Source organism: Nilaparvata lugens, chromosome 3 (assembly GCF_014356525.2).
Source record: "Nilaparvata lugens isolate BPH chromosome 3, ASM1435652v1, whole genome shotgun sequence".
In the NCBI taxonomy this organism is placed as follows: Eukaryota; Metazoa; Arthropoda; class Insecta; order Hemiptera; family Delphacidae; genus Nilaparvata; species Nilaparvata lugens.
In genome coordinates this window covers 77836384-77863572 of record NC_052506.1, presented here as the reverse complement: position 1 = coordinate 77863572, position 27189 = coordinate 77836384, and the positions used below count along the sequence as shown (strand labels likewise).

Below are 27189 nucleotides of genomic sequence, written 5' to 3'. Positions count from 1 at the left end.
TCGAAACCGCACCATTATTTTATGATAACTCTGTATTATACATACAAAATTGCTAATACTAAACTTAGTTTCAATTATGATACCCCACTAACTTACAGGTACTCACATCTTTCAAGTAGTGTTTGTACTTATTGTAGATCTCCTCCTGTTTTATAGGATCATCTTTGTAGAGGGTTTTGTAGAACAACGCCATCAGGATCTTTCTCTTCAACTTCAAGCCCAACTCTGACTGGATATCACACGCTCGAGTCTGAAACAATACAAAACAACATTCAAAATACCGAGCATGGAGAAATGTTTCAAGAACGATTTACTCAATATTTTTTGGAAACATTTACTGGAAGCTCTATGAAACAGATTCCTGGACATCACATTTATATTCTCATTTGAAGGAAATTGGAATCTTGAAAAGAAGAATAGTGGACGATTTCCATGGGCTCTTCCTTGTACATACACATTGGGCCATATGAATAAAGTTGAGCATTTGCTTATACTTCTAAAATATGGAGCATTTGCTTCATTTTCTATGAATAAACGTGAGCAAAACCTTTTGCTCATGCTCATCAAAAAAATAGTAAAAGCTTTTGCTCAAAATTGTGTTTATAAACTAGAGCATTTGCTCAACTTTCGAAGCAAATGCTTCAAAAAAGGTGAGTCTACTCTGGAGCAGCTTTTCACCTTTTGCTTATAGTAAAATGGCTCAACTAATTCGTGTGAGTAAGAGGAACTATACCAAACACGATCACAACCAATAGTTGAAAACTATAAAAATCTTTTTAGATTCAACCATGATATATATCACCATTATTCCTGCAAAAGGATGAATACAAAAGATACCTATCCGATATAAAGATAACCATCACAGAATAGGAAATAGGCATTTAAAAAGATGAGAGTGTAGACGATTATAAGAAGGCTATTGATAGGTATTATAAGATATGCTAAAGATTATTATAGAGATGACATTTTTTCACGCTATTATTTCAGAATTCTAAACTCAACTAACCTAGAACTCAATTCATAAATAGAAAACAGAGCAGACGACGCAAACACAAGCGGTGTCTCCTAACTTGCATATTTAGCACTTACGTGAGCTATAAAAACAAAGTAAGGCCACAAAGGCGAATCAGCTGATGAAAAATCTTTAAAATACGTGAGCATTTGCTCCAGAATTCAGGAGCATAAGGTAAAGTTTATTCATATAGAAATGAGCGAATGCTCATGAGCAAAACCTTATGCTCCATGCGTTTGCTCATGAGCATTTTCTCTGGTTTTATTCATATGGGCCATTGGCCGAGACAGTCATCAGATAACCTTTTCGTCTTATCTGGTCCACCTTCGTACATACATTCAGATGGAGGATCGTCATTCATGTGGATCGTATTGGAACTCACTTAGGGCCGGCTCCCTAGAACTTAAACTGCTGGAGTCAGAAAATTGGCTTTCCGGAACGGGGCGTATTCGCAGTCCACGTTTAAATTAATATTCGAAAAAACTAGATGATTGAACACAAAATGAAATGAACTACTTCAGTTCCATGCTACTCCATTTTCTAACCTCACATTATTAAAAATATACGATCTAATTAGTCACTACTTAGCATGTAACAAATTTTATAATAATTATTATGAATATATTGTCTTATCTAATTCTTATTATTGAGTTAATCTAAAATGATAAAACATCACTTTCATTAAAAATGCACGGTACTACCAACTCAAGTCGAGGCTCGACCAACATGTCGACTCGACGCTCGACTCAGTCTCACAGTCGTGAGGTCGCGGAGACTAGAATCGACTGGTCTGAGTGTCGCCATTTGGAAACACATGCTGCGTCGCAGTCTCTTCTCGACTTGAGTCGCGTAAGTGTGAGTTGAGCCTTAGTCGAAGAGGTTGAACTCATTCAAGCCAATCCCGAGTCATCCGTCATCAAGATGGACTTGAATCCACAGTATCTCTTCGTTATTCAGCATCTAAAGCTCACAACTCTTGAATTGGAATTCTCTCAAACGGGGACTAATAATTCTATGTAATAATTCTCAATAGATATAAATATTTCACTAAAAATTACGATTGTTTGATGATAAAAGAAGTATTTATTGATCGACCTTCAGCAAGTAGTGATCGAAACCATTATGATCGATAGTAATTAGATTAGTAAAGTATTTCTAATAAAACATACCAGTATTTATTTTATTAATCTTGCATTATTTATTTTTTATCTTACTGAGCTGAGTGTTTTGTTTTTCTTATTGATTCTGAATGTTATTATTGTGAGTTTGAATAAATAAAATTTGAATTTGAAATTTTGGTGGGCTGGTGACTTTGAGGTCGAAAAAATGACCCTCGTAATTATACAGAGTGCGGCAGCAAAACTTCCTTTTTTCAAAAGTAAATAAAATTCTTTGTTTAAATCAGAATGTTTGTGTTCATCTTTTGTAATGTAGACACTTAAATTATAAAGTTTTGTTTTATTTAGTTTTGAATATCAAATCAGGTCCTATCATATCAAATCCCCCATTCTCCATACACTGAGTTTGGCGTGTGTCATGACTCCTGCCAGCTTTGCAGGCGTTATGTTGGCAATTTTTTTCCCTAATATTGGTCATCAAATCTTGTAGGGTCCTTGAACGGTTCACATAAAGATAAACAAGGAATTTTAAAAAATCACAAGGGTTCAAATCGGGAGATCGGGCTGGCCACTCGAAGTCGCTCCTAATTGAGATGAGGCGTCCTGGATAGTGGTCCTCAATTGAAGTCACGTTCAGAGAGTTCCTGCACAATTGCCATCTAGTATGGATGAAAATTAAGATTATCATGGAGAATTTGTCTCACAGGAGGATTGGAAAGTTCAAGAGCAGAAGCATGTTTACGCGCAGAACGCTGTGGTGATCGCAACATTGAAACTCTCACTGCCTCAATGCTCTCAGGTGACCTAATGGGCCGAGGGACTCCTGTTCTTCGTCTTGTCACACTTGCAGTTATCTAAACGTAGTGACCCACGTAATAATTGATTTTCGCCACACTGCACAGAAAGCAGCTGTTTTCCAGTCCCTACGTAGATCTGAAAGACCTTGTTTGCAGACGACGTCAGAAAAGGGTTTCTTTTCCGGTCTAGGCCAAAAAGTTGTCTCTTTCCAGCCGCTCATGGAAGTAGTTAATAAGTCATCCGCTAGATCGGGCGAGTGTCCACTTTCATCATCAGCTGAAGTCGCCATGATTTCAGTTCCAGTTTCGAATCAAACTAATTCGCTTCGCAACCAGTTTTATTCAATTATTTATTGTTGATTAGTGCATTCCGAATTTTCAAAAATGCTTGAAGATGACTGTGGTATTCCAAGTGAAATTTTAGAAGAATCTGAAATCCTGACTGCAAATCTTCTACCACTAAAATCAAGAGATAGGTACGATAGCTTAACGAGTATTCTTCATTTTGTATTCTTTATTTATTTTGTCAGCAATACCTGTAGTGTGGCGAAAAATATCGTTCGCACCACGGGCAAAAATGTTTTTCCAGCTCTCAATCTTCTCTAGTCCTCGGCCTACGGCCTCGGACTTGAAAACCGATTTCGAGCTGGAAAAATCTCATTTTCTGCTCTAGGTGCGAAATATACTATTTCGGTCCGTGACAGTAGCCAAACGGACTAAATCAAAGCGATTTCGAGGGTTGTGAGGGTTCTGGGTTGTGATCACAGAACATCCGCTCGAAAAATAAGTCTCAACGGCAAATGCACGCTTCGACTGAGTCACTGTCAATATTGTAGAACTGTTCCATAATGAAATAAAAACACACATATCTTGTCAAATTCTACACAGATTTATTTACCATGGTTTCGTGACCTCACAGGTTACATTTTCAAGCTGACTGATAGTCAGCCTGTACCAAATAAAACTGTGTAGAATTTGACAACATATGTGTGTTTTTATTTGAAAATGCACGCTTCTAATTGTTGCAAAGCATGATAGTGACTGAACATGTCGCGAAGAAAACTTTAAAGTCTGACCTCTCTAGCTACACCAATTTTGCTCTACTACGACATCAGCTGACTAAATGGCGTTCACTTTAAAAAAGGAAGTTTTGCTGCCGCACCTGGTATACAGAGTGGGTGAAAAGTCCGAGAACGGCTTGATATCTCATACACAAAGGTTATTTGACGGTGGGTTTGATTGGGAAATCTGGTCCGCCATCTTGGATCCGCCATATTGAAAGCAACTTTATTTTTTTTTTAATAGGAAGGTGGTCATGCGATAGACCTACATGATTTCGATACGAAATTTCAAGAAAAAATTAATGGTGCAAGCCGCATATCGATATCTCAAACCGTTCAGAAGATATTCACATAATCAATACTATTGAAAGCAGAAACAAGAGAAAAAATATGAGAACGGCTTAGTATCTCATAAAAGATTGTGATTCCAAGGTGGGTTTGATTGGGAATCCTACTCAAATTGAGAATACTACTTTACTATTACTTCAAAAATCTGGTCCGCCATATTGAATGCAATTTTATTTTTTTTAATAGGAAGGGTCATGCGATACATGATTTCGATACGAAATTTCAAGAAAAAAAGAATGGCAAAAACCGCATATCGATATCGCAAACCGTTCAGAAGATATTCACATTATTGATCAATATCATGCATATCAGTTAATGAAATACATAAGTGGTATTGATTAATAATGTGAATATCTTCTGAATGGGTTGAGATATCGATGTGCGGTTTTCACCATTCATTTTTTCTTGAAATTTCGTATCGAAATCATGTAGGCCTATCGCATGACTACCTTCCTATAATGTCGAAATATCGAAATAATGTATCGCATGATGGCGGCCAGATTTTTTCAAGTCATAGTAAAGTAGTATTTTCAATTTAAGAGGGATTCCCAATCAAACCCACCTTGGAATCACAATCTTTTATGAGATACTAAGCCGTTCTCATACTTTTTCTCTTGTTTCTGCTTTCAATAGTATTGATTAATAATGTGAATATCTTCTGAACGGTTTGAGATATCGATGTGCGGCTTGCACCATTCATTTTTTCTTGAAATTTCGTAACGAAATCATGTAGGTCTATCGCATGACCACCTTCCTATTTAAAAAAATAAAGTTGTTTTCAATATGGCGGATCCAAGATGGCGGACCAGATTTTTGAAGTCATAGTAAAGTGATATTTTCAATTTGAATAGGATCCCCAATCACACCCACCATCAAATTACCTTTGTGTATGAGATATTGTTCGGGATTGAGGATATTGAAGAAATAAAAGGAGTAGAGAATAAGACTGTATTAAAATGGAGGATCAGAGGAAGGGGTGAGGAAACCACAAAACGCGATGCGAGGATAAAAATGATGAAATTTATAAATGAATCTAAATACCTTGATATTGTTCCTTTTCACCATATGTAGTTGAAGCGTTGGTTCGTTGGTGTAGCGTCGATGATAAATGTCTTGAAGCACTTTTAGGTATTTCACTATTTGAGGTAAAAGGTCAAACAATATTGCGGGAAGGATTGAGGTATGAGATACGGTTTGTCACGGCCGGTATAATAATTTATCATAATAAGAATTAAATGTGGTTTTCCACAATACTGGTAATAATAAGAGGTTATAACGAGAGCGGTTTAGAAGTTTCTCCTGACGGTCACTTACTACGAATGCAAAACCAGGGACGCTTCCACTGAACGCATGCGCTAGATTACAAAGAAAGTGTAACTGCGCAACCACAAGTAACAGTAGAGGCTCAGTTTAAGACTCTCAAGCTACAATAAAATGATAACACTAAATACGAAACCGATATTAAGCTGTTATCAGACTTTTCACCCACCCTGTATGTAACAAATCTCAATAGACATAGATATTTCACTAAAAATTATGATTGTTTGATTGTTTGATAGAATAAAAGTATTGATCGACCTTTAGCAAGTAGTGATCGAGACCATGATGATCGATAATGAGATCGATGGTGCGCTGAGTGACGATTGTGGTCATACGTTTGTCGAGCACCTCACTGTGGATGACCGATCGCTTCAGGATGGGAAACCACAGTTTGACCGACTTCTCGGCATACTTGCCCGGCTTCACGTAGCCCTTCACCACGCCTTCGCCGCCCCACAGACCCTGGTTCGACTCCCGCGGAAACACTGGCAGTATCGGGATGTTCTGTACCGGTGTACTGCAAAAAATATATTATTTATTTATACATTGATACATATACAATATAATTCTCAACTATGAATGATTGGGGAAGGAATAACAGGCTTGAAGACCAAAACTGTTCCTTTCCAAAATTTAGATAGAAATTGTCCAAAAATAGGTTATGTTTGCACTTCATGAATTATCAACATTAATACAAAATAAACATAGACAAAAATTAAACATAATATCTTGTTGATGGTTTGTATTTATTTATTCAATCATTAAAAAAAACACAATTTCCAGAAAAGTACCACAGGCTTATGAGCCCAAAACGGTTCCATTTTAATGGAACCTAACCTAACCTAACCACAACCTTAACCTAACCTAACCTAACATTCTAATTTTTACAACAGTCGAAAATGTAGCTAGGTTATGTGTTACTTTCACATTTTTGAATTACTCAAGTCACAAGAAAAAGTTTGACTGTCATTAAGGAGCGTTTACATTAGTAACATCATAGAGAAACAATAGCATAAGTAGATATCCCATGGTATGGGGCATTTATGTTGCAACTTTTACTGATATCTCAAGCCGATTACTGTCGATTTTCACTGTTTTGTTGGGGCGAGAGTGTATGACCGGCTCAGTATTAGAGACTACCAGCGTCATACAGCTTCACGGGTAAAAACTACGTGGACTATCGGCTTGAAATATCAGTAAAAGTTGCAACATAAACGCCCTATACCATGGGATATCTACTTACGCTATTGTTTCTCTATGGTAACGTTTACTTGATTTCGAGTTTTCTATAAAATGAATGTATTTTGCACACTCGAAGTCAAGTTTACAAGAACGGGTCCACTCTACCAATGTAGACCCTTCTTCAAGTTTTGTTGATTCGAGTAGATGTTAAACATGTTTGTCAAATTGATTCTTAAAGACAAAATATAACCTACAAATGGGAAAATGAGATAGAATGGGAAAACAAATAAATAGAAAAATGAGAAAGAAGCGTTGAGATTAAGCTTGTATAAATTCGCTTGACATGCCTGCAGTATCGTTTAAATAAATAAATAAATGTTTTTTCCCAAAAAACTACAACTACTACATCAATTACAGAAAATAGTTTACAATTACATACAATAGTTAGTTTCATAAATCTATATATATAAAAGCGGAATGGCACTCACTCACTGACTGACTGACTCACTCACTCACTCGCAGAGCTAAAAATCTACTGGACCAAAAACCGGTTTGGCTTTTAAAAGAAACTACCAAAAAATTGGTAGGTATGTTCAGTTGGCCCTTTAGAAGCGCATTAAGAACGGATTTGGAAACATTTCCAAAGATACGCCCAAAATCTGCGTTTTCAGCGTTTTCTCAGCTTTATTGAGAACAAATGAACAGAAAATGTTCAAATTTAGTACAAAAGCTCAGCTAGGGTGTAATAATGTTGTGTTAGAAGTTATTTGTAATAACGTCAAAAATACGCCCAAAGTTAGCGTTTTTTTTGCGCTTTCTCAGCTTTAAATTTACTACAGAAGCTCAGCTGGGGTTTAATAATGTTGTGTTTTAAAATAACGCCAAAGATACGACCAAAATTAGCGTTTTTTTGCGTTTTCTCAGTTCTTTCATCAACTAATAGACAGAAAATGTTCAAATTTGGTACAGAGGTTTAGCTAGGGTTTAAAAAACTTTGTGATGAGGTGACTTTAAAGCTTCGTACACATATACGCCCCCGCCCCCTCTGCAGTCGCACCCATCATGAACGTTACGGAAGATGTTAGATCTTCTCGCGTTCCCCGGTCGAACCACTCTTGCTCCCCGGTCGATCATCATTCGCTCTGCTGGAGTGATGTTCGGTTGCGGAGCAGAGCGAAAGTCTGTACGCACCATTATATTTCATCAAAGATACGCCCAAAATCAGCGTTTTTCTCAGCTTTTCTGCGTTTTCTCAGTACTTTGACTTTCTGATGGAATGAAGTATGCTCAAATGAAAAATGCAGGCGAGCGAAGCGAGCCCGCTGATCTCATTTTTGGACGATCCAGTCGGGGGTCCAGGGGGCAGAGCCCCCTGGCTAGACGGATATGGCGAGCGTAGCGAGCCTGAAGACTAGTTTCTTATAATGTGTCCTCTACATGTTTAGTGTTCTCTGTGTGGAAATTGACCTACTCCACTATGGAGTACCATGTTCTAGAGTAGGTTTTGTTTGTTTTTTGTGTAACCGGTCTTACGGTAGATTGAAACACTTACATTACGCCAGTTTTAGGATTCTTCTCCCACTTTCCTTGCTTGGGTACATAATGCACTGGACTGGGCAAGGTCATCCGCCATTCTTTGTAGAACTTCTTGTAGGCGTCCGGCAATCTTTTGTACAGGTCTGAGTCCAAGATGGTAGGCTTATCAAACTTGTACAGTCTATTTACCTGTCGAAACAATAAATTTTAACGTCAATCAAACAATCAATAATCATCTATTATCATAAAACACAAAGTTTACAACACTTCGTCATAGAGACAAATAAAAGATACAAATATAAGATCAGTGTGAAACTCTGTACTGTTATAATAGCGCTATAGTGAGGTCCACGTTATAATGGAAGAAAATAAGATCTCTCTTTATATATTTGACCGAGCGAAGTGAGGTCTACGTTTCAAGTCGACGGTTTGGCATTTCTCTTAATGTTTCAATGTTTATATGTTGTGCATTTACGGCGAAACGCGGTAATAGATTTTCATTAAATTTGACAGGTATGTTCCTTTTTCAATTGTGCGTATATACAAGGTTTTTGGAAATTTTGCATTTCAAGGATAATATAAAAGGAAAAAGGAGCCTCCTTCATACGCCAATATTAGAGTAAAAATCAGACTATAGAATTATTCATCATAAATCAGCTGACAAGTGATTACACAGATGTGTGGAGAAGCCAGTCTATTGCTGTATTTCCATGAGGTCTATAGTTTCAATCAGTTACTTGTGGATGCGAATACTGCGTGAGGTCTACTGTTCACAGAAGTACTAGTAGTTCTGTGAACACTAGACCTCACGCAGTATTCGCATCCACAAGTACATGATGTCAATTGTTTTAAATGTTAACAAACTCAGTTCACGTTTGAATTTGTATTCCATATGATACCATTCATCCAGTTCCGTGATGATCTTTCTATCTGATGAAAATTAATTTTTAGAATCAAAAATATTATAATTTTTCCAGCATTATTTTAGTTCATTTGTTTATTTTTATTCACCTATTAAATTAGTTTTTTCGAATGTGAGAATATTGATACTGATGGGCATGTACCATGATGTACCATGACTGCAAAACAAAATATTGAAACCAAAAACCTTAAAGCTGCGATTAGACCTAATTTATTAAAAAAATGTTAATAACACAATCCTTTTATATTATAGATTATATTAGATTGAACATAACTTATCATGCACATGATGAACATATTGGTTTGTCAACTTCCGTTCAATCTAATAGAATCTATAAGGATTAAGTTATAAAAAAATAGAAAATAATCGGCGAGAGCAGATTTTTCTGTCAGATTACTAGATTTGGCAGAAATAGCTGAAAACTGGAAAATGAGACGAAAATACGAGGTTTTTGGGCCACCCTGTATCTAACACAAGGAAATTTTGCATGAAGAAATTGGTTCTGGACTTCTCTTATGCACCCAAATAATATATTAAGAAATCAGAACTACAATATAAATTGCAAGCACACCCCCTTTTTACTTTCCTTGCCCTATTACCATAGGTAAGGAAAGTATTGCTTTCCGAAAAAAATTAAGGTACCCCAATTTCTAAATTTCTATATGTTTCAAGGTCCCCTGAGTCTAAAAAAGTGGTTTTTGGGTATTGGTCTGTATGTGTGTGTGTGTGTGTGTGTGTGTGTGTGTGTGTGTGTGTGTGTGTGGTGTGTGTGTGTGTGTGTGTGTACACGATATCTCATCTCTCAACCAACGGAATGACTTGAAATTTGGAACTTAAGGTTCTTCCCCTATAAGGATCCGACAGGAACAATTTCTATCAAATGCAATTCAAGATGGCGGCTAAAATGGCGAAAATGTTTTCAAAAACAGGGGTTTTCGTGATTTTATAGAAATCGGCTCCAACGATTTTGATCAAATTTATACCTAAAATAGTTATTAAAAAGTTCTTTCAACTGCCACAAGTCCCATATCTGTAAAAATTTCAGGAGCTAATCATGACCCCATCTATGCAAAGTTTGATTTTAGATTCTCAATTATCAGGCTTCAGATACAATTTAAGCAAAAAATTTGAGCGGAAAAGATTGAGCATGAGAATCTCTACAATTAATGTTCAGTAACATTTTCACCTAAAATTAAAAATAAGCTAATTCGAGAAAATGTGATAATCCAATTATTGCAAACTGTTGGCAACTGTTGATTCTTTTAAATGATTCACTATGAAGAGATAGCAGACCTCGTGTGTCTCCAGCGATTGCCCTGTTACCAGCTGGCTCAAATCTTTCAATAGTAGACTTGAGATGCGCGGGAACACTAGCGTCAGGTGATCAATTCTCATAACGGCAAGGAAAGTTGTGTGAGTGCGCCACACCAGATTTTTTATGTTTATATTGACTGGACTATTGAACAAATACAGTAATAGACTGGCTTCTCCACACATCTGTGTAATCACTTGTCAGGTGATTTATGATGAATAATTCTATAGTCTGATTTTTACTCAATATTGGCGAATGAAGGAGGCTCCTTTTTCCTTTTATATTATCCTTGAGATGCAAAATTTCCAAAAACCTTGTATATACGTCGACGCGCAATTAAAAAAGGAACATACCTGTCAAATTTCATGAAAATCTATTACCGCGTTTCGCCGTAAATGCGCAACATATAGACATTTTAACATTAAGAGAAATGCCAAACCGTCGACTTGAATCTTAGACCTCACTTCGTTCGGTCAACTAGTCTTATTCCAGCAATATTCCATATTCTTATTTTCTTATTAGGGTTGTGGGACAGAGAGGACCTAGACATAAGAGAGGGACCTAAGGACCTAGAGAGTCCTAACTCCGCCCTTAGTAAAGGCAATTATTCAATTCTCTTCTCAATTTTTTATGTTACGTCTATTGTATCAGATATTAATTCATCTCAGATCAAGTTTATAGATTCAAATATTTTCATGGAATCGTCGGTCAAAAGAGAGTCGCCAAAGTGAGGTGCAGGTTGAAATGGCAGTGAAGAAAGATAGTAGAAAAACGTTGCCGATCCTCATTGTCTTGTCAATGCCTTCTATAGACGGTAGCTGATACAGGTTTATTGATGTAATATTAACTGTTCATTCTCATTTTAAATAATCAATTATATTTCATTAAGCAAGAAATTGAGGCGGTAGGTGCAATAAGGGCTGTACTCAAAACTATCATTCTGAGATATGGAGATCCAAAGTTTTTACACATATATCTTGTAACATTCGGTTAACATTGTTGAAATATGAATGGTTCAATTCCTTTGAAAATATGTTCTCTATGGTAAATTAATAAAAAAAAAATTTATTTCAAGATACTTCATTTTCAATTTAATATAATATGGAAGTATGTTGAAAGCCCTTATTGGGGAGAACACTCTCTATGACATTCTATACAATAAGGGCTTATAAATCTGTTCTCCCCAATAAGGTCTTTGGTTATTTTAATGAGTAAATTTCGTAAATAAATAATACAATACTTTTTAATATATTCAATTATTTATTTATTCCTATTTAATATAATCTTGTTAATTGGGCTGAAAACTATATGTCTTCATGAAAAATAAAATTTCAAAAGTTTTCATAATTCAATGAAATCTTGAAACCAGATGCCAAATATTAGTTGAAATGATGCCCCAAATATGAGTGTCATCCCATTTGAAAATAATATGTAAATGTGTTATGAAGAAACATCCATGGCCAGCGGTTCATCATTTTCTTCATCTTCTGAATCAGTGGAGAAGTTGTGTAATCGTCCATCAGCTTTTTGGTTAGTTTCCCTTCTCGCAAGAAACTCTTCATAAAACTGTCGTCTCTTGTTTCAACTACGGATAGAGGTCTTTGGCATCTTTGATGTTTCCTATTTTAAGTGGAACTGCTGGTGCAATAGGCAAAGAAAGTTCTTCAGGGAGCTGCTTCAAATATTTGAAAGGTTCATACACTTGAGAGTATGATTTAGACACAGCAAGTGTACCACAAGGTTTGTATTTGATAATACATTACTGCTGTGCTGAATTGCAACTCTTTTAATAGGTAATATTTCAAGTTATAGTGAATAAAACCACGAGAGTAAGGAGAATTAGCTGTTCTCTGCAAGAAGGGCTTAAACGTGGGTTTGCTATAATAGTTATAGCAACCTCAATAAAAAAGATATTTGAATGAAATCTTCACATTTATATAGATGAAATTATGGAGAATCCATTTCCGAGTTCTCCCCAATAAGGGCTTATAGGCCTATAGGCCCTTATTGGACCTACCGCCTCAATTATATTTCTCAATAATTTCATCATGAATTTTCAAAATTGAGATGAAATATTTTGTTAATTAATTATAAATTCTACATTGTTAAAAGACGATGTGGCAACTGAGCAAAGCGAGAAGCCTGAGTCGAGAAACAAAATGTGGAAAGAATTATTGAAACACGTTGTGACTTGCCTGTAGCTGCTCACACTCAACGCAACCAGCAAATGCACATGTTTTCAGTGTGTTTGTTCTTATTGCTCTTTCAAGATTTTGTTTTTCATCTGAGGGTTTGTCGATTCTAATCTATTCTCATTCATTTATTCTATAAAACACTATAATCATAATACATTTATGACATTGGAGAAAAAAACTAGGCTGAGCCTGTACTATTTTTCTCCAAAAATTTCGATAAAATGTTTATGTTGTCCAAAAGTTAAGGTTATGTAATCACACACTGCTTCGTCACTTGATTTTCGGTCCAGGAATAATGATTTGAAAATTTTGAAGGTTGATGTTATACTCAAAATGAATCACAGAATGTATCACAATAAATTAAAAACTTTTAAAATATTGGTAAACCATGGCCAAGCGTGCACTTGCACCATAGACTTTAGTGAGGTCCACGTTATAAAGGCAGTGTACGATTGACAATAGTGTTGCTATACTTGTCTATCATTCAATAAAGCGGATAGCGCTATCTCTTTCTCGCTTTGCTCTATTGCCAGATCGTCTTTCAACAATGTAGAATAACAATTAATTAACAAAATATTCCATCTTAATTATAAAAATTCATTAGGAAATATAACTTTTTGCTTAATAAAATATAATTGATTATTTTAAACGAGATTGAACAGTTAATATTAATAAGAAAACAAAGATATTGTCGAATTTCACTAAAAATAGTTAATATTACATCAATATAGTTGTATCAGCTACCGTCTATAGAAGGCATTGACAAGACAGAGGATCGGCAACGTTGATCTCCTATCTTTCTTCACTGCCATTATAACGAGGAACTCACTACAGTTCTGTGCTTGCATATATACGCATACAATGTGATCACTTCACTTCATTTGTTACCACCTATATAATTAGGGGCAGGTAAGGTAGGAGGGTGAGGTCAGGGTATCAGCGGGTACCCTTGGATGACCTTGGTTACCTTGATCATACCCTAATATAAAAGAAAGGGGAAAAGGAAGAAATGCTTGGCAGTCAGAGGCTCTGACAATAATAGACTGAAAATCACACTTAGAGTACCTGTACTGTTTGATTATTTTCCTTGCCCTACTACCATAGGTAAGGAAAGTATTGTTTTCCAAAAAAAATTAAGGTACCCCAATTTCAAGTTTTCTATACGTTTCAAGGTCCCCTGAGTCCAAAAACATGATTTTTGGGTGTTGGTCTGTGTGTGTGTGTGTGTGTGTGTGTGTGTGTGTGTGTGTGTGTGTGTGTGTGTGTGTATGTGTGTGAACACGATAACTCCATTCCTAATTAACCGATTGACTTGAAATTTTAAACTTAAGGTCCTTATACTATGAGGACCCGACAATAAGAAATTCAATAAAATTAAATTCAAGATGGCGGAAAAAATGGCGGATAATTACTAAAAAACCATGTTTTTCATGATTTTCTCAAAAACGGCTCTAACGATTTTCTTTAAATTTATACCATGGATAGCTATTTATAAGCCCTATCAACTGACATGAGTCTCATTTCTAGGAAACTAATGGGGGGTTCACCCCATCCTTGAGAAATGGACTTTGTAACCTCCTTCTCGTGCATGAGGTAGGTAGGTAGGTAGAGCAGTCTATAACACATAGAAAAAATAAAAATTCACACTCTATAAATAACACATAGTCGAGATATTTCATCTGTAGAACAGCTGTTTTGACGACTTTTAAAAAATCATCGGATTTCACAATTTACACAAAGGAAAAAGTACTCTGAAAACAATTATATACACACATATACAGTAGTCTGATCGTAGTTTCAAATAATTATGTTGCCGACAATCGTCATTATGTTATTTCTCTAAATTATTGTCGTTTAAGAATGAGGCTCCCAGTTCAAAGGAAAGTTGTGTGAGTGTACCACACCAGATTTTTTTGAATTGCTACGTGCATGTCAATCAGCTTTAAGGCCCACAGCTCTTTACACAAATAAGACTCGATAGACACATAGATACGAATAAATCAATTTGGATGAAGATCTGAAACACGCAGTCTTTTCAGACTATTTAGGCTCAACGCAAACTAACGCGACTCAAATTCTCGTAGTCTCTTCTCGACGCAGCATGTTTTTGCAAATGTTGATACTCAGATCAGTCGATTCTAGTCTTCGCGACGTCATCATTTGAAAACACATGCTGCATCGAGAAGAGACAGAGTCGAGTCTCTTCTAGACGTGAGTCACGTAGGTGTGAGTTGAGCCTTACACGTTAAGAAATGCATGACAATGGTTTGAACTTACCGGTGGAAGTTTTGAGAGAGCATTCTTGATGGACATTTTAGATCAATGCTGTAAAAAGAAAAAAGAATGAATTAGAAATAGTTCAGCGGGTATGCCAGTTTTGACTCGCAGTATTTTTTCATGGTTTAAATAATATTATAACCTAACATTTTTCTTACAACAGGTGATTAGTAACATCACAACGCTACATCGGAGAGGGCAAGTGCACTTCTACAAAACTCGGAGAAGGACAAATTTGGATGTACCGCATTTACCTGTTTTAATTGTTCACAGTAATCGTCCAAAACAATATTATCACAAGTAGACTTAACACAAGTAGTAGACTTCAAATTTTCAATCGTCTCCCTAACCTTCAAATTGCACAAGTCACAGTACCACGAAACTTTTCTACTTAGGTCTTCAATATTTTTGAATTCATTAGTTGTTATTTTCACACATTTAATATGAAACCACTTCATACAATAACCCTCGCAATTTATAGACTTTTCATTATTTGAGAACAATTCAAGGCAAGAGCCACAAACAGATTCGTCAACACTATCCTCTGCCATCACAATCCGCACTGTCATTTGTCGAAGTTGAAGGACTGTTTCCCTGTGCTAGCGCTAAGGATTTTTATCCACCTTCCGGAGCCGGTGAGGGAGCGTTCGGTGAACATCTTCAGGTACTCCTTATCCAAGTGGCTGATAAAAAAGAGTTTATATAATATCAATGACTTCTTTAATGAAGATACTTGTGAACTGTGAGACTGCCATCATGATCAAGTAAAGTGTGGTCTGTTTGACGAGTGTTTTTATTCATGTTGAAATATACCGACTGACGCGATCTATCCAGGAATGGCCTGGTCTTTGATTGAGATATAGGGTATTGTTCACCGAACACGCCCTCACCGGCTCTGGCAAGTGTAAAAATCCTCATCGCCAGCACGGGAAAACAGTCCTTTACCTTTGACAATAATTGACAGCGAGGCACATTCTAATTTGTTCTTTTCCAAAAGTTGTAGGAGTGCACTTGCTCTCTCCGATGTAGCGTTGTAATGTTCCTTTTTACATAATAATTATAGCAGTGAATCCAGGATGTAGTGTCCACAAACTGTGTAAATGCCCAATTTACAGAAGATAGGCTGGCAACGTGCATCATACTTGTTATATGTGATGATTCGAAGAGCTTTCCTCTGGAGCAGTAGAATGTGTCTGGCATGTGAGGAATGTACTCAGATCAAGATACCATACAGTATGCGGCTACCAAAAACTGCATGGTACAACATCCACACTCCAAGAATATGATGCTCCCAGGTCAGCTTTGAATCCATACTAAATCCGAGGATGGTGACAGATCCCTGGTTCAGATCTGTGACACTGCTATCGTGATCAAGTAAAGTGTGGTCTGTTTGAACAGTGTTTATTAATGTTGAAAATGTACTCACTGACGCAATCTACCCAGGAATGGCTTGGTACTTGATCGAGAAATTGGATATTTGAAAATACAAACATACTTTCTATTTACTGCAATAGTAATTAGTTGAGGAAGAAATACCAAATAATACTAACCTTACTGATTCTAGCCCTTTCAATAGTCGGCAACTTAAAGTTTGAAATTGATTCCAGCTCTTACATAAATACCAAACTGAAGAAGTTTGAAACTGATTATAAAATTTCTATTTCTTGGTAAAAATGCAAAATCCAAATTATTGTTCAATTCTTATTAATTATTGCAACTGTTCATGGCCGTTCACTGTATTATAGTGTATAACCTATAAATTTGCTTTTGAATTTTGCAAAATACAGAATTTACAGCTGTTTGAAAATCTACCGTTGCTTACGAAACTACAAGGCTAGAACCATCAGGTGATCAGCTGTTCAAAAGCGTACACTTACAACACAGGGAGACAGCCACTCGGACGACGGAGCGATCGGACGACTTTGTAAACAAACCATTTACCACTCTGTCGACGTTGTAAACAAACTATATATAGCTAATCCATGACGTAGGCAGCTCTCAGCGCTCTAGGTGGAATAATTTGCTTTCAAAATATGTAGCTCTATGAATCCCTTGTTCCAAGCTTCGTTCTCCAAAAAAGGCGCGCAAATACGAATTTAAAGATTTTAAGATTACGAATTTTAAAAGTTTGTTTCAGATGAGTAATAATTTTATTTTTCGTAAAAGATGTGAAATGATATGAATTTATGGATATAGTTTATACTTGTCCTCTGAATTATAATTTCTGTTTGTTTCAGATGCGTAATAATTTTATTTTTCGGAAAAGATGTGAAATGATATGAATCTATGGATATAGTTTATACTTGTCCTCTGAATTATAATTTCTCTGAACGTTGGACAAGACATCCATAGGAGTTTATTCATGAAATAAATTTCCACACTTCTATAGAAAATCAAGTGACACGAGTTTTGTGAGAAAATAGAAAAATAGTTTGGATTGATGGATTTTGGAACTGTAATTTGGACATAACGAGTTTAGGAACGGTTTACTATTGAGAAATCAGATCAGGTACCAAGATCATGAGCTGGAAAATATAAATTCAGCATAACTTAATACATTTTTATTTTATTTTCAGGAATAAGTCAATGATATATAAAATTAAAATCAGAATAATAGATATTTATTTTTTCCTCCAAAAATAAGTAAAAATGTAGTATGAAAAAACAATAAGATAGATTTTGTATATTCTCTTGAGTAATATTCAAATACCAAGGCATAAAATTACAATCATCAACATTTGTGAGAAACAAATTTATGAAGAGTCTCATAATAGAAACGACAGAAAAAAATTATATGCAATAATATAAAAATTCAAAGAAGGAAATACGGTAGTTTGTTTTCAGATGTTCATATTTTTTTATTAAATCAATAAGTCAATGCAGTATGTAAAATTACAATCATCAAAATTTGTAAGAAACATGTAGTGAGATTCTCATAATATAAACGACAAAACGAAAATTGTATACAATAATGATAATAAAGAATTGAAAAAAAGAAATAGTTTGCTTTCAGAAGTTCAGCATGTCATCATTTTACTTCTAATGAATTCTTGTAAAGTAGTGTGAAATTACAATCATCAAAATTTGAAAGAAACATTCAGAAGAAGTTTCATTATAAAAATGAATAAAAACAACAAAACAAAAATACAGTAATAATAATATTTAGAAAATTCAAAAAATGAATAGTTTATTTTCAGGTGTGTGGTGTGTATCATGTCACAGTCCCAAAATATTTCCCTAATATGTTTTCAAAATATTTCCCAAATGTTTATCAACTTGGATAAACAACATTATTATAATCCAATTGCAATGTCAGATAGAGAATTCATTTTTTCATTATTTAACCTGCAAACTTAGGTCAAGTGATCATAATGCACAATGGAACTGAAGCCACAAGTGAAATAGAAAATGTAGTTGGACATATACAGTACGAGCTTTGATTCAGTAAATGTACATGGATATTTTCTTCATGGTATTTTCGAATAGAGAATTTTTCTCAAAAGAATATTAATTTTTGAAAAACTTATTCGTTTAAAAAAACTCAATTTCAGTTTTTTTATTTATATTTAATATTATTGATTACCTACTTATTCCATTATCTCACAAAAGTAATAATCAAAAAAAGTTTTAGGCCTACCGTACTGTTTTTGCACAATCTTAAAAAAATGATACCCCATTTCATCATAATATAATGTGACGGGGTAATAAATAATATTTAATGATATATAAATAGTATTTAAATCAATAAAAATTATTATTGATATATAGACTAGTAGTATCAATAAAAAGCTTTTATGGAGAAACAACCAAAATAAATTCGTGTTGCCATAATTATATAATAGCTTACTATAATAGAAAACAATCAAAGCAAAAGATTCACGTTTTCAATTATTCTACTGACCTGGGCAATAGTAATTTTAGTGAAACCCTTCATACTCCAATATCGCTATATACATCATCTACTTCTGATCAAAGAAATAATGAGACTATAAAATATTATTCATTGACCGAGCAAAGCGAGGTCCAAGATTCAAGTTGACTGTTTTGCTTTTCTCTTGATGTGTGTTCCGCATTTACAGCGAAACACTGTATTTACAGCCTGGTTGCACAAAATCCGGTTAAATTTTAACCGTGATTAATTTCACGAGAACCAATCAGAGAAGACCTTTTTGATGAGACGGCTTCTCTGATTGGTTCTCGTGGAATTAATCACAATTAAAACTTGACCGGCTTTCTAGTTTTTGGAAAATTTAATTTGAACGTGGACTATGTCCCATTTTGGCAAGCAAATTTTCCAACTCCAGCTGTTTAAAGTATAGAACTTAACTAAATCCCGAGCTCGGAAACCGGTCCTTAATGCCCTTAGGCATTAAAAACCAATTTGCAAAAATAGACGAAATACAGCTGACTCAATTTGTGTTTTCTTCAGGATAATAATATTATGAGAGTAGAGGAATTTTCTCCATACTCCAATATTACCTACGGTACTTGCTTTCTTTGTAAGGGCTACTCGTATTTATATAGGCCTAATATTGAATGTAATTTATAATCCAGCTGACAGTTGATTTATTTTTTAATAGAATAACTAGTGACCCCTGGGTTATAGAACTCGCTCATGAACTGTTGTATTGATCTCTGAAATCCGCAATTTGTAATTATACCCTGATTTAATGAGAATTATTATGGAAACAGTTGAATATCTCTTTTACAAGTAGTATGATATGACATTAGGTTCCATGGGGATCCTATTCCAATTGAAAAAACTACTTTCTATCGCTTCAAAACTATACTCATCCAACTTCATTTTTCAAATAGGAAGGTGGTCATATGATACATGATTTCGATACAGAATTTAAAAAGAAAATTAATGACAAAACCTGCACATATATCTGAAAACGTTTCAATGATCTCAACATTAAAGATAATACTAATAATTAATTGATCGAGCGAAGTGAGGTCTAAGATTCAAGTCGACGGTTTGGCATTTCTCTTAATGTTTAAATGTTTATATATATTGCGCATTTACGGCGAAACGCGGTAATAGATTTTCATGAAATTTGACAGGTATATTTATGTTCCTTTTTAAATTGCGCGTCGACGTATATACAAGGTTTTTTGGAAATTTTACATTTCAAGGATAATATAAAAGGAAAAAGGAGCCTCCTTCAGTGAAAATCAGACTATAGAATTTTTCATCATAAATCAGCTGTCGAGTTGACTATAAATTGCATGCCATGACGCATGCAATTCAATATCTCTATATAACTTGGTAAAAAATTAGCATCTGTGTAGACTATAATTGCATGTCTCATTGAATACTATTTTTATGCACTATTAAATAATAGGATGCAAAGAACTTATAACAGCTCGTCTGGGCGCCTAGATGTCTTCTGGTTTTCTTGCGCTAAATTCTGGAAAGCGTTATATCTTAATTAAATCTTGTGTAAGCATGATCTGATCAAATAATAAATAGTTAGTGTATCAGTGTGGATTTGCTTATGGTTTGGGACGTCGTTATAACTGCGCGAGGTCTACTGTTCACAGAACTACTAGTGATACAAAAATGAAATATATGGGTACCTACATTGAATAATCGAGTGTTAGTAAACACTAATAGTAGCTCTACTCACAATAAATTTTAACACTGAACAAAAAAAAATTGTCATAGAAAATTTGTCAATGTCATAGCAACTGCTATCACAATTAGTATTATCAATTACGCGTATTTACCCAGTCAATAGACAGGCAGACAGACGTTAACATTAATATAGAACTTATAAATGAAATAATTATGTTGAGTATTATTCAGCTGAAATCATGTGTCGGCGCATAAAGGACAGTCAGTGTGATACCAGCCTGCCAAATAGCATCAGCTTTTTTAAATGAATTGAAAAATTACATGAATAGCATCTAATTAATTCCAGCTGACTAAATTATAAAAAAATCTAAACAAGTTTTTCTTCTTAAGCACTTTCAATGTTATTTGTATATCCTGAAAAAGGACGATGGAGTTAGGTCCGCCGCAAAGTAGACCCACGTTAATCCACGAAAAGCAACCCACGCTGTGGAATGTTTTTTAAACCATTGCTATAAAATTATTCATAATCAATCAGCTGACAATTGATTATTCATTGCATGTATTACACAGATGTCTAGAGAAGCCTATCAATGGTTTACAAAACATCCCACGGCGTGGGTTGCTTTTCGTGGATTAGCGTGGGTCTACTTTGCGGCGGGCCTTAGTGAACTCTGCTGTCCAACGAACTTGACCTGTAAAAAGGTTCAAAGAATACGTGTTCAACATTTGAAGCTGATTGATCAATTCTCTCTTATGTTATTGTAGAACATACAAACAGATGGACAACGACTTTGGCCTTCAGTAAGTCAAAGGTGAGAACTCGCTAACGCTCGTCAATAAATCATTGCAATTGTTTATTTATTTTATTACTCAGTGAAACCTGGGCCCTGTTTCATAAAACTTATAAGGCACGTAATACAGGATCACCATTCCAATTACATGCTCAATACAGCTGATAAAATCAGCCGTTCCTGTATTACAGGACTTCCAAGTTTTTATGAAACAGGGGTCTGGGGCCTGTTTCATAAAACTTACAAGTCCTGTAATAAAGGAGAATCACCATTCCAATTACATGTTAAATATAACCGATAAAATCAGCTGTTCCTGTATTACAGGACTTCTAAATTTTTATGAAACAGGCCCCTGATTGTATTTCTCAACTTTCAACATTATTTATTATTGGATGTTGAGCATGCATTGTAAAATGTCTTATTGCAACAAAAAAATTTCTGTCTCATCATAGAAATATGAGAGATACAAAAAGAGAGATTCAGAGTATAATTAACTTTTAAACTTTCTTTTAGAAAACTCAGAATACATTTTGAAAATTCAAATTTCCAATATATTTTTTAAGCTTTCAAATGTATTTTCATTTCTGTCAAGGTATTGTTTACAAAAATCAGAATATATTACTTTTGTAAATTATAAATTCACACAGGAGGTGCTAGAATGGAATAGGATAGTAATAATCAATAACAAATTCGAATAAATTCAAATTAATTTTATTTATCAAAGATATAATATTATTTGCTACAACTGTATTTGCTTACATCGTAATACCTGTCTTACAGACAGTAGTTTCATAAACTTGAATACTTGGCTAAGATGAAATACTAGCTTAGAATGCATTTCAGTTCTCTCAAACGCGATTCTTATTGTCCTGTTAGTGTCATCCCTCACTCATCCACCATTACCCTCCATATCATGGTAACAAAACACCATATATCAATTTTATCCACTGTCCTCAGTAGCCTGATCTGAAAAAATAAATTGATATCAGTACCAGAAATTTAATAAAATTTTCTTTTATCTTGGCAGCCACCAACATTTGTGACATTAATTGCATCAAAATTGTATTCCAAAAGCAGTATATCACGACTTATACAAGATGCTAACATTTATTATCATGAATGCAAAGTGGATGCCGGTTCAGTGGTGAATGCCAAGAATGGCTTCTCCAAAACTTGAAAGTAGACTATAAAACTTGAATACTAGGGACATCATGACAAATGCTCTATGTTTAATCTACAAACATCATATAATCCACTGATGATGATGTCTGTTGCTATGCTATACTTGTTAAGTTGAATAACATTTTGTCCAAATGCTCTTTGTGGGTGGAGTTAACTTCATTGTATATAAGAGTACTAAATCTTATTATATTGAAGTTGCCAATCTTTATTATATTAAAGCCACATAGACAAGAAATTCACAGCCAATGCGGCTGATTGTCACGGACAAACAACCTCGAAATCAATTAGGGAACGTACTGGAGGCTATGGGAAAACCTCCAAATCACGAAAATTTCACCTCCTGGCCCCCTAGAGACCCCCAAATTTTTTCGACATTTGAAATCAGCATCGCACAGAAAATTCGATAAAAGCTTTTTTGTTCAGCCCCCGGAGATAAGCCTATAGCCATAGTTCAATTTCAACCGAATTCAAATGGGGACCCGGGAAATTGAGTTTTCATCGAAAATTTGAAGTTTTCCCAAATACGAAAAATTCCCAGCCAAAACTATAAGATCGCTGTGAAAACTGAATACCAAATCTGTTGCATACTACACTGGAGGCTACGGGAAAACCTCCAGACCTTCCAAATTTTTCCCCCCGGCACCCCTGTACTCGCCCAAATATTTGGGACACATTTAAATTTGTTTCCCACAAAAAATTTATTTCAAGCTTTTTTGTTCAGCTCGCCAAGTTAAGTTAATAGCCATAGCTAAATTTCAATCAAATTCAAATTGAGTTTTCATCGAAAACTGTGTGTGTGTGTGAGATCTTTGTAACGTGTCGCGCCTTTCCTGGCATCATTCCAAGTTGTTTACTGACCAGCAGCTGTGATCTAATTATTGAAGAAAAAGAAGAGGAAGGAGGAAGAGAAGAAGACAATTGTGCGGGCGGAGCCCGCATCCCAGCCGGAGCGCGAAACGCGGAGCCTGCTACCCAACACTATATAGTCACAAAAGACAATTGGGCGGGCGAAGCCTGCCTCCCAGCCGGAGCGCGAAGCGCGGAGGCTGCTAACCCACCCTATTGGGGGTGCAGGGGGCGAAGCCCCCAGCCGAGCGCGAGTTTCTAAAGAGTTGCTAAGTGTTCTAAAAGAACACTTCCAACTTCATGAGTGTAAATCTTTTGATCAGACCCTTGTCTGATTCAGCCGCCTTCATTAAAACTATTCTACTATGAGATTTGTTGAAGAGTTTTCCTCTCACATAGAGCATTCATTTTATAGTGAGATATAAAGCTGCGTACACATATTCGTGCTTCCAACCCGCACCGAGCACGCTCCTCCCTCGTACCGCCTTCGTACCACCATCGAACCACAGTCGGACCGCCCACGCACCCATCATGAACGTTACGGAAGATGTTAGATCTTCTCGCGTTCCCCGGTCGAACTACTCTTGCTCCCCGGTCGATCATCAATCGCTCTGCTGGAGTGACGTTCGGTTGCGGAGCAGAGCGAGAGTCTGTACGCACCTTATGACACTACAAATGCCAAAAAAATGTTTCTTATCCATTAGATTTTACAGTAACAAAATTCAGGTAGACCTACTTTATAATGCCTGAATACAGGCGAAGTCATAGAGGTCTTTCTTTAAGCTAAGGTAACTTTTCTCCATTCAAATACAGATAAGTGGTTATACACAGTCAAATCCTGGAATGTGACAGAAATTAATTGTTGATGAAAACATCTGAAGGCCACTTTTAATACGTCAGAAATAAACCCTCCTCTAATCAGTTACTCAGGCACTTATGTATACAGCAAGTTAATGAACATTCCGTTCTTATAGTCCAGTCAAGAAAAGGCTATAAAGGGGAATGTTTGGAAGACAATAATTTTTGACCCTACAGTTCTGTTTAGGGTAGTAAGGAGGTAAACATATCAAAAGTCCCCACCCCTACCCCATGTGCTAAGGGGGTGTGGGTGGTTCAAAGGTACCATTTTTTGGTTTCTCGCATATAAATCTAAAACTATGAATCTTACGTACATAATTGTTATTTACAAAATTTAAGCTTACATAATTTCTTACAATATTCATCTCACAACTTTTTCTATGCGGTATCTTCTCTAGTTTTCGATATATCCTCTCTTGAAGGTGTAAAATTTTTGAAAAAACATGTTTGCCTCCAATATATTTCAATTTTTGCTCTTATAACTTTTTAAAAATCGATGGGAAAAATTCATGCTGATTATGAGCTTATAACGCATTGAATTGTCTTCAATTTGATATATAATTTCACACTTATACGCATTTCCCTATAACTGTTGCAGCAGCATTAGTGTTGATTGTGAAATCTCCATTTTTTCAACAATAGACCAATTGACAAAGGAATTTGGAGGGAATGTTTTAGACACAATTTTTGACTTTGCAGCTTTGTTAAGACTAGTTACGAGAAGAACATATCAAAATTCCTAACTCATGTGGTAAGGGGATGAGGGTGGTTTGAAAATTGCATTTTAAGCGTTTTGCTCCCACGCTCTTATCTTGAGAACAATGTGTTCAACTGACATAACTAACTATTCAAAAATGAAGCTTAATAAATTCTCTACACTTTTTGTTTGCTGGAATTTTGTGATATTCCAAACAGTTACCAAGATATTCGCTCTTGAAGGTGTGTAATTGTTAAAATGACAGGTTTTCATCCAATGTTTTGCTCTTTCAGGGCTTATAACTCTCCAACAATGCATCATAAAAACTGATGCTTATAGAGCATTGAATTCTCTTTGAAATGATGCATTATTTCACTATTCCAAGTTTTCCTTTCATTGTTATAGCAGCTTCAATGTAGGGGGTGAAATTTTCATTGCTGCAACAATTGATCGTTTGAAAATCACATTTGAAGGGGGGTGTCTGTGAAACAATTTTTGACTTTGCAGCTTAATTTGGACCAGTTAGTAGGTGAACATGCCAAAAGTGTGCATCTTTATCTCCTCTGTTGAAGGTGTGGAACCGCTGAGTGAACACTTGCTGCAGCAATGAAAATTGCACTTTTCTATGTTTACCTCCTTAAATACCCTAAACAGAACTGCGGTAAGAAATTGTCTTCCAAACATATTCCCTCTATACCCTTTTTTGAGCATCCATTGCCTGGACTATTATATTAGCTTTAGTATGCTGCTTGATAGGCCATAAATTAATAGTTAATACTGTTACTATTGACTTGACAGTTAGTAGTAACAGTTGATAATAATTGTAAGAAAAGCATAATAATGTCTCCTCAAATATTACTTACAATTGATATGATGGGCAAATGCTTTCCTGAAAAAAACCACAAATATTGAATAAGAAGATAGTCACATCATACAAGGTGGACCTGAAAAAACATTTTAATTTGCATTTTAATTCAGGTTTCCAAAAATTCAACACTTGTGAAAAATCATAACTTATTACTCTTGAAAGTTTTAAATTTTTGGAGAGATGAATTTAGAAGATTTCCTCCTCTCTTTGAAATTCAATGGATGGGACAGGAATAATTTTATCTGTCCGCCAGTTATATTGGACGGGAATTGCAGGAAACTGAAAAATTAGGCGAACCAAAACTTATGATTTCTTGATCATCCTCAATGGATCAGAAGGTGAAACACTGATCAAATGAATGTAACCTATAATTGGTATAGAGAAACAAGTTTAAGACTATCTGGAAATATTTCTCAGATCTTATATTATGTTATCTTATCATAGATTGGATTATTTCAAACAGTTGAGGCAAAACAACAAATCTGTGCGGTGGGGGGGGGGAGGCATGACCCTCTTGTTCCAGAAAAAAATTAGTTTGTTACTCATAAACATAATGAGTTAATAGAGTTAAAACACGAGGAGAAAAATTAATGTTCTTGCAGCTTACTGAAAAATGTTAGGAATCATTTTCTTTAGCTCACTCATGGATTTCCAGAATTAACTACAATCTCAGTAATCACATTTTTATAAATGAATCGCTAACCGCAGAAAGGAAAAATGTCCAACTGATAGCATTGTAATGGCGACGTTTTGAATAAATCATTTAGGCCTACTGCAGGTTTAGGTTTTATCAAGTGTTTTGTCTCTCCTGTAAAATTATGAAAACTGGACAAACAGGCTTAATCGAAACTAACTTCCTTCAAATTAACTTCCAACTTGGGATCGACATGCGCAGCAGAGAAGGCACACAGTGGCAGGGATACAACGGCTGCCATGTTGCCGTTATGTGTATCGGCCAGCGTTCTTCAATTTCCAATGAGTATTCAAGTCAAGCGCTCTTTATCAAGCGCTCTGGAACTTTCCTCTCTGCAATAACAGACTCGACTGAGTCTATTCGACAAATTGACAACTACGCTTCAACCTATGACCACAGAGGAAAGAAACACTACTTATTGTTTATACTACTTTATGCTTATACACTACCTACACTACTTTATGCTTATTCCGTGCTATGACTCAATCCATCACTGCAATTTACTGCAGTCATCCATCACTGCACGGCCATTACTGCAATTGGCTCATCTCCCTCCATTTATCTGCGCCGCAAATTTCTCCAAGTCTGAAGAAGA

The 27189-nt window shown here is 35.5% G+C and overlaps 1 protein-coding gene and 1 long non-coding RNA gene across 2 annotated transcripts; both read right to left on the bottom strand.

Annotated features, from left to right (window-relative positions):
• Positions 1 to 106: 106 nt before the first annotated feature.
• Positions 107 to 16922, bottom strand: LOC120348831 (39S ribosomal protein L28, mitochondrial-like; the record flags this gene model as incomplete). Its single annotated transcript, XM_039424701.1, is given in 5 exon segments — positions 107 to 250; positions 5915 to 6173; positions 8391 to 8563; positions 15081 to 15128; positions 16631 to 16922. Coding segments are annotated over 4 exon segments (612 nt in total), but the record flags the coding sequence as incomplete, so codon positions are not given.
• A 5222-nt stretch (positions 16923 to 22144) lies between these two features.
• Positions 22145 to 25928, bottom strand: LOC120350586. The gene is made up of 2 exons (XR_005570915.1): positions 25896 to 25928; positions 22145 to 22415 (listed from the first exon to the last, which is right to left on the bottom strand). It is a non-coding gene; the product is annotated as an uncharacterized LOC120350586 (long non-coding RNA).
• Positions 25929 to 27189: the final 1261 nt, after the last annotated feature.